Below are 9224 nucleotides of genomic sequence, written 5' to 3' on the forward strand. Positions count from 1 at the left end.
CCCATCTAGGACGCATCCTCAGAAATGCAAGAGAATGGAGAAATAATTCAAAACTGGAAGATCAAAAGACATGCCAAGAGTGCATCATCAGGTCTGTCAAGGACATGGGTAGAGGGTGGGCTGACATGCAGTGCTGTGTCACCTGCATCTCAGCAAACAAATTCCGAGTCCTAATGCTTCACTGCGTGCTTAAAAATATTCTAAACAGGCAGAATCCTACATGGATCTATTTCTCATTTTACACCCAGATACAAAGATAGGAGCAGCTTCTAACCACTCAGCACCCTGTGCTGAGCCCAGTAATGATCTTCTCATGAGCCTGGTATGGCAGGAAAGTTTAAAAAGTGTGAGATCCGAAGACTCCCAAGCCCATGCTCTCCCAGACCCTTTCATGCTTGAGAGGGAATTGGACAAACCTCTCTGTCAGCTCAGCTTTAAGCCTTCAAGTGCCATTGAAAACAGCAGCAGAGGGAAAAACTTTTAGCAGAAAGGTAGCTAAAGCCCCCCCCTTCTCCTTCCCCCACCAGCTGCCTTGATTTGTAGCCAGCTAACGAACATAGGAAACTCCTTGGTTAGGCTCACTTAAAGCTGTCAGTGGAAAGTTTAAAGATTGAATTCCCTCATCTTCTAGGGATGGTATTTCACAGCTTCACCAGCAAAGGCTGCTGGAAGAAGAGACAGAAATGTAAACTACAGAGAGCCCTCAGCCAGAAGACAGCAGTGTGGGACATCCCCAGGTTGTTCGTCGCTTCAGCCAGGCCAGTGTGAACACTGGGCTGTGCAAAGCCATGCCAAAGCGCAGCCTGCTCCTCTCTCCAGACCTGACACACAAATCATATATCAACTGGGATTACAGACCACTCTTCTCCTGCCATCAGGCCTCAGCTTTAGCACAAGAAAGCGTCCTCTGAGATAATGTATTACCCTGGGCCAGATCCTCTCAGTGCAGGAGACCCTTTCCCACAGCTAAAATGAAGCCACCGTGATTTACATCAGTGGGGAAACCTGGCCTTGAATGTAAAAATCCATCCAGCAATCCAGCCACTAACTAATACTTTAAGGCTTGAAGGGATAAAATACTGGAGCGGCCCTGCATCGACTGGGAAACAAATGAGATGAAGAAATCCACGTCCTCCTTTGCAGTTTCCATCACCATGACACTGGGCTGCACATTTCAGGGGCTCTGGGGCTGCTTTATTTTATGAAGGAACAACAGCTTGGAAGAGCCAAATCCCAGGATTCTTTTGCCATGTCCTATAGCTGGCCATATGCTAACCAGGAAACCCTCACCGTGTTCAAGAGATCTCCAGCTGGGGAGACCTGGTTGTTTTGTGGCCACGTCACCCCTTGGGATGCAACTGTTGGGCTGAAGACACTGAGGAATCCAAGGAGAGCTGTTGTCCCAGTTCCTTCAGGGGATGGAAGAAGGATGTTTCTTCAAGGCCACCTCTAGCAGTCTTTTATGACTTAAAGGAGGCTACATTTCATAAGAAAAACTGCATTTCTGTGTTCACCTCCATAGAAGCGATGGAGTTTTAAGACGGACACAATTCCATGTGTGCATGGAGCAAAGACATCACGGAATGTCATCAGCTGGGCTCAACTGCCCGATGAGAATACGGGAAGATGAGGGGAATGGGGTGAATGTAAGGGCAGCAGCAGTCCCAGGTGTTAAGAACCCATTCTCTGGTGAGGATCAGATTTACATAGCTATATACAACCACTGCTGCACACTGAAATGAAGTCCCCCCCTTTTTTTTTTTTTTTGGAGGGCCACCTTCACGACCCAAATTCGCTTCCAAAATGCATGTCGATCAACACAATGAGGGGAACAAGTCTTGGGGGAAAATCCAGCACGTAATTTCATTCCAGTGACACCGACTGGGGCTGTAAAGGAGATGAATGCACGGTGTGGGATCCAGCTGGCCCCAGCCCTGCTCCTGGACCCCTCGCTCGGCCAACGCTGTAAGAGCTGAGAGCGGGGCCCAGTGCCAAAGCACTGAAGAAAAACACTTTGGCAAAATTTACCAACTTAATGGAAAAAGCAAAAGCAGCTTCCAAATGGCAGCCCTGTGAGTGATGGGGCTGTTAATTATCCCAGGATTTTTAATGCAGGCTCTTTTTCCGTTACAGCTCAGCAGCGACCGGGCTGCACAAGCAGCTTGAGGAGCAATAGTAAAGGAAGATTTTTCTCCTTATATAGAGCTATCAAACCCACCTTGCCTTTATCTCAGTTTCTTCCCACAAGCAGTGATTCCCACTAAGATTCTCTCAAGAGGTACCACTAAAGACATTTATTTCTTTTACTGCATAGAGCCCATGAATACCAGAATGAGGATCCTGGGGCTGTTCAGTCTGGAGAAGAGAAGGTTCCAGAGAGAATTTATAGCACCTTTCAATGCCTAAAATGGCTCCAGGAGAGATGGAAAGTGACCTTGGACAAGGGCATGGAGTGACAGAACGAAGAGGGATGGCTTTAAGCTAAAGAAGGGCAGATTTAGATGAGATATCGAGAAGAATTTCTTTGCTGTGAGGTTGGTGAGGCCCTAGCACAGGTTGCCCAGAGAAGCTGTGGCTGCCCCATCCCTGGAAGTGTCCAAGCACAGGTTAGACAAGACTTGGAGCAACCTGGCATAGCGGAAGGTGTCCCTGCCCATGGCAGGGGGTGGAAAACATGAACTTTAAAGTCCCTTCCAACCCAACCCATTGTATGATTCAGCGCTCCCACTGCTGCAGTCACTGGGTGAAGAAGTGCCCCACAGCACACATGATATAAGCTCACGTGAACCCTTAAAAGTTTTCCAGCACAAACTCCCTTTATAGCAAACTGAAGCTTCTGAGTACAGCTTCATTTTGCTTCACTACTTCTGGCAAACTCCTGTGGATCAGTCCACAGGAACCAACCTGTGCCAAAAGTGCAAGGCAAAATACAACAGAAAGGGACAGAGAAGCAAAAGGACTGGTAATAACCCTTATGGGTTCTCACCTGACAACCAATATAAAGCACTACACTGAACTAAGGACAAGAGTAACACAAGAGCTTTCAAGGTAGACTTGCTCAGAAATGACCCTAAAAACAAGTGCAAGTCTGACAAATCTGAAACAACCTGTAAAACAATTATGATCAGCTAAATCTCGATTATGTCTAGAATTGGTTGGAACAATTTCAGCTTTTATTAAATTAAAAGGTTTGCCCTGCCTTAAGAGCAGAAGTCCAAATGATTTTGACATCTTGTTTGCTTAGACGATAGGCTGAAGCTGAAGGAAGTGTTACAAGGGCCCACAGCAGCATTTTGTTTTTTATTTTGTTTTCTCCCTCATTTACTGTGGGGAAATGGCTTTGAAATTGCAAACATTATTGCAGAGTGGAAAAACAATTTCCCTTTACTTTCCTCCACTCAGGTGTATTTTTTTCCTGTCCAAAAGACCACAAAGCCAGCTGGATGCTGAAAATTGCTTTTCAAGAAAAGCAAATGTACATTTCTAGCCGTAGATCAGACAGTGTATCTTTAAATAAGAAAATGTATGTGTGGCTTAAGACCCTTTGCAGGTGACTGGAGGTGATATTTTATAAGACTTCCAAGCAGTTTTGATAGGTAACAGGAAACAAATCACAACCCACGTACTGAGGTTTTAAATTGTACCATGCATCAATTCCACTCCCAGCTTTTGGGGGTAGAAATCTTATTTTGTAACATCCTCTGCAGACCAGATTTCTGCTCTCTTTCTGGGGCTTCTGGAAAGGACGGTATTTCTCCTCTCACCCTCAGTGTCTGGCAAGAGCAATGGAAACACACAACTATGTGGATGGCCCTGTATCGACCCTGCTTTGTCCTTTGCTGGACCTTTTCTGCAATATAAACCAGGTATTGATTTACACCTCCAGGGAAACATTTTGTCTGGTGTACACAGGCACTGCTGCAAAACCCCACGTAAAGGCCTGATATTTGCTCTTCTGGCACCTATAGCTCCTCTTAGCACTTCTCCAGGAGGGACATGCAGACCTGCAGCGCCCAGAAGGTGGAGATGAAGAACCAGCACGGTCAGAGTGACCTCCTGCAGACACCTCACATGTTGTTCTCTCAGGGGTTCACACTGATCTCTGCAGACAGAGGGCCAATGGGTTCCAAACAGCAGGTCCTTGTCCTCCTAGTTGGAACTAGAGCTTGTGTATTCACTGCACAAAGCTGTCCCAGAGCTACCAGCTCCTGCTGGTGACAGCCCACTTCCTCACCTGATAGATCCCAGACTGACATGGCTGTGATGGCTCAAAGACCCTCCCAGACAGCTCCCAGCAATTCCCTACAGCAGAGAATCTTTCCTGGCAACCCTCTCCTTGGTCTCCCCTGTGTGTCTGGGATACTGACTTTGCTGCTCTGTGAAGTGACAACACTCAGTCCTGGCCCCCCCCTTTGTGTTCTCCAGCAACTGGAGCCCTCCACAAACAGAAGTGCTAAGCGTGATCTGTCATCTAACTCCTTTTTTGTCCTTCCAACAAACGCCTTTGCATTCCTTCATTTTGTGAATGGGGTTTGGCAGAGCCGTACAGAATTCCCCATTGTTTCCATTTGCACTTCAGTAGGCGTCCATCATTTCTGCTTATGCCCCCAACAAATTGTCAGAGAAAGGGAAGGGAAAAAAAACCCCACAAGCTCTGTGTCTGTCAGTGATTTCTGACAACCCCCTCACCAGCAGACCTGGGCAACCCCCAGTCAGTAACATAACCTCCATAAACAGCGTTTTCAAGCAGGACGGATTTTAACTCCTCAAACCATTGGAGAAAGAGGATGAAGCTGGAGCTTTGTTTTATTAAAGGACGTGGTTGGAGAGGCACATCGAGGCAGCAGGAGCAGGGGGACCTGAACACAGGAGCTCAGCTGGAACCCTGGCTGTGACACTACCCTTCCCTCCTTGGACACAGCTCCAGGAGCTGTGCAATTGCCTCCTCTGTACGCTCAGGTACCCCTCTGTACCCAGCACACACATTTGTCAGCCTATTGCTGACAGCAGTGCCATAATTTGTCCCCAGACCACCTGCCTGGCTTGCACACAGTGCTCTTTCCCTCTTGAAACAGGACCCATGGCTCCTTCTCCAGCCCTTTTGGGCCTTCCCAGGGGCTGACCCACCTTGGTAGTGCCAGATGGGTCTGTACCATCACGTGTTCAGCTTTCTCACTCCACACATGGATGAGTCAGGCAGTCCCAGAGCTGCATTACACCAACACCCCAAGGCTGTGGCAGCAGGCAGGCACTCACCAGAGGGCCTCCAGGAGCCTCCTGCATGGCCAGCATGTGGCACTGGGGCTGGAAGGGGCCAAGGTGTCACAACCACAGTGGAACAGCACCAGTACTATGGTCTGGACACGTGCTTGACGCAAGAGCTGAATGCAAACCCACCTCCTTTATCTTAGACAGGCTGTGCTCACAAAAAATGCACCAGCAGAAATGACCAAGAGGGGCATGTTAAGCTTGAAGAGCCTGTAAAACTTTGTGTTCTTCTGGTTTTACAAGCTCTGGCAGCTTGAGCCAGGATGAGGCTTCAAAAGCACACTCTGCAAGGGCTGCTCCTTCCCCGGTGAGCCAGCACTCCCACTCCCGACCACGGGTCTCCTGCACATCCGGCAGCTCCTCAGCTGCCAACCCTGCTCCAAAGGATGCTGCAGGAGTGCTGGTATGAGCAGGATCCCCCCAGTGCCACGTGGAAGAGCACCAGAACATTCCCATCACAGGCAGCACAGCCCTCACCCACCCCAAGTAAGGCTCCAGCAGCACAAGGGTGGCCTGGTGAGCCCAGGCACGCACCGGCTCTGGGCTCAGAGGACCGTCTCCAAGGCTAATGGCCTCAGTGGGACCATCCAGCTGCGGGGATGGTGGGATGCAAAGCGCTCTGCCAAACAAATCAGAAGCCAGCACCGAAAATCCCTTCGGGAGATGATGCGAAGGGCAGCAAGCGACCTCTGCTGAGGAGTGACCGGAGCAGCACGCGGGAGGGACAGGCCAGGGGAGACCCTGGAACAAAAGGCGCTCATCTTCCAAGGCACCAGGACAGACCAACGCCAGATTTCCCAGGGCACTGCAGCACTCAAACCCTGTGCAGCCGTGCTTTGATAGCCTGGGACACCCCGGTGCAGCAGCAGGCACAGACCTCCGGCAGGCAGTGAGCCAGCTAGCCAAGCTGCCTTCTCCTGGCTCCCTCCTTCCTAAATCTGCCCTCATCTGGGTCCGGTTTGACCTGGGATTCGAGCAGGATCTGGGACAGGATCTCCCTGTCCTCGTCTGTGGCGTGATCGCGGTCACCTCCTGCACCGGGCTGAGCAGCTGGTGTCCTGTCAGCGGCTGAGCATCGTGCCAAGTGTCTCCCCAGCACCGGGGCCCGTCCCCTCGCTGTGGCCACGCTGCTCCTGGTCTTTCAAAGGAACCTTTATCTCTCTTCCCCTTTAGACTTCTCCCTTTCTGACATCAGCCACCCTCACATCGTCCCCAGGCGGTTCACCCAGACCATGCCCAGCGTTAAAAAGGTGTAACTGGGAGACAGTTTCCAGCATCTCCAGACACGCCACAGCCACGTCTGCGCAAAAAAAAAAAACAAACACCAAAACAACCCAACAAAACAAAACCCACCCTAAAGCACTGCAATTCAGTCCTTGTGAGCACATAAACACACAGAAAACTTGTCAAGGAGAGCGGTTGCAGCCCCTTGGAAGGGGTCTGTGCTCTCCGTGTAACTCCACACACAGACTGAGCCTCCAGAGGGAACTGCACATTCATTCACCTCCCGGCTCTACAAAAGGGGCGGGAGGGGGGCGACCCTGGGGGCGGAAGGGGGGGGGTATGCCCCCAAATCCCCTCTCCCCGTTCCCTCTCTTTCCCCCCATCTCCAGCCCAGCCGAGCAGAGGGATCCTGTACACAAGTTCTTCAAACTGCCAGGCAGAAGAATCCCAGCCTTTCCAAGGGAGTGTCGGTAAATCATCAGTACATCCGACAACGCAGCCAGCGGGATTAACCCTTTGCTGGTCCCCAGGAAAAGAATAACAACAACAACAACAACGCATTTAAGAATGAAAATAGTAAAAGCTGGTCCCAGCTGTGGGAGAAAGGGGACGGGCAGGGTGTATGCTGCAATTTTTTCACACACACACGGATGGATAGGAAGCAGCATTTTGTGTGTGCCGAGCACACGAAGAGCCGCCACCGCGCACCTCCACCGTGTCTCAGCCCTCCCGGGCTCTCCCACCTCCCGCAGGACCACGGCGGCCAGATCCAGGTACCCAAGTCCCCACAGCCCCGCGGGATAGGGTGAGGAGCAGCATCCCCTGCTCCCAGGAGGGGCTGGGGAACCCCCGCGCCGTGCCCGAGCAGGATGAAGGGTGCGAGGGGCAGCGAATCGCTCGCTCCTGCATCTCGCGTGGGGGCTACACCGGCGTGCACCCCCCGGAGCAGCTCCAGGGGTGGGAGCCCCTTTCCCCGGTGCATGGGAACTGGGGGGCGGGGGGGCTCCTCCTGAGGCCGTCCCGGCCCCAATCCCCGCTCTCCCCCCTTCCCGCACACCCCAGCCCCATTCCCCCCTCTCCCGCTCCGCAGCGTGGCCTCCCTGCTCCCAGCCCATTCTCCTCTGCAGCCCAGGAGTTTTCACATCATCCCCTGGCAGAGGAATGTTTTCCCCCACCCCATTCCCAGCTCCCGGGATCCTGCGGCTCCCCGGCACCCCCAGCCCGCCCGGGATGCCCTTCCCCAGCGCCGGGAGAAGCGGAGTTTGTACTCACCCCCTGCCTGCCGCTGTAGCTCTGAGTCTGGAGACCGGCTCTGATTCCGGCTCCATCACGTTTAGTGCATTGTCTCTTTCGGGCAATTTTTGCGGCAATCCATCAGAAATCGGGGGACAGGCCGGTTTGTGGGTACATCCTTCCCAGGAGCTCGGCTTTCTGCCTCGCTAAGGGGCTCAGCTGTGTCACAGACACCCCTGGTCCGGACGGCTCACTCCTTCCTCCTTCTCTTCTGGGTCCTTTTGCTTACACAGATCTTTTAATCCCATTTAACTCCCTCTCGGCAGACTGCAATTACCTTGGGAAAAAGGAGAGAGAACACAAAGTACACTCTAGGAAGCCAGGCTGACCCATGGTCGCTGGATTTCTTGCCTCTCTCTTTTTTTCCCCCTCTCCTTAATAATAGTACAATTTCTGTGATCTCTGATTCCCAAAGCCCTTGATTTCAAGTGTTTTTTTTTTTTTTCTTAGCTGTTACTTTTTTTTCCTGTTGTTTGGTTGGTGGTTGTAATTATTATTTTTATTTGTAGTGCAGATGTACCTCCCACCCCCCCAAGGATCTCTCCTCTGGACTTAGAGAGAAGAGGAAAAGGCAGATTTGAAGAAATGAAAATTATTTAAGGATGTCCTTACTGCCTCTCTCTGCTGCCCTCCTCTGTAATACCGAAGCACTTACAAAAAATAATACAAAATAAATAAATAATTTTTAAAATAAGGAAAAAAAAAAAAAAAGAAAGAAACCCTTTCGGCCAAAAGAGCTGCTGGGAAGGAACCAAAGACCCTTTTCAGGCTCCAGGGAGGGAAGCACAGGCCCTGCTCTGGGGAAGCTGCTGATGGAATTGGCTGCTCACCTGCACTCACCTGCCCAGGGCCATGAGCCCCTAACTGGCCTCAACACACCTTATAAGGTATCTGACACAGCTTTTCCCATGGAATCAGTGCTTGGTTGGGAGCCTATAGATGGGGCTCAGGCTTGGAAGAAAAAACCCCCCATGCTCCTATTCCCCTCCTTGCCCTGCTCTGCTTCCCCAGGGCACCTCCAGAGTCCCCCTCCTCCCAGCACCGAAGGATGGAAGCTGCAGCCAGGAGGGCAGGGAGAGGGGAATGAGTTTTCCTATGCAAGGTACAAGTGAGATCTCAAGCCCACTTGGCCAGCTCTGCCAGGAGAGGGGACTTCTCCACGTGGATGAAACCTTCATCCCTTTGCCCCCTCCTCTTCCCAAGTCCCACCCAGCCACCGCGCACCTCCCAGAGCTACCGGCGGGTCCCCCTTGTCCACTACAGGACACAGCAAATCCCTCAGCTCCATGGGATTCCCTCAGGCAGGTGAGGGCAGCCCATGACTCTGAGCCCTCCCGCCTCCTCCCTGCACCCCTGGGTGCCACTCTGCCCTGCTCCCTCCCACTCTGCCTTGGGCACTTACTCTGCAGCGAGGCGAGAGGCTGAGCAGCATCTCCTCG

General features: G+C 51.8%; 1 protein-coding gene across 1 annotated transcript in view; it reads right to left on the minus strand.

The window, feature by feature from the left end:
• Positions 1 to 8299, minus strand: part of COL27A1 (collagen type XXVII alpha 1 chain) — a 143202-nt gene extending 134903 nt beyond the window's left edge. The window contains exon 1 of the mRNA XM_027877854.1: positions 7765 to 8299. Coding sequence (XP_027733655.1) covers positions 7765 to 7820 — 56 coding nt within the window. The 5' untranslated portion in view covers positions 7821 to 8299. The remainder of the gene's footprint in view (positions 1 to 7764) is intronic.
• Positions 8300 to 9224: the final 925 nt, after the last annotated feature.

This window comes from Empidonax traillii, unplaced genomic scaffold (assembly GCF_003031625.1).
Source record: "Empidonax traillii isolate 1590-97213 ecotype Southwest subspecies unplaced genomic scaffold, ASM303162v1 scaffold34:size3740991, whole genome shotgun sequence".
Lineage (NCBI taxonomy): Eukaryota > Metazoa > Chordata > Aves > Passeriformes > Tyrannidae > Empidonax > Empidonax traillii.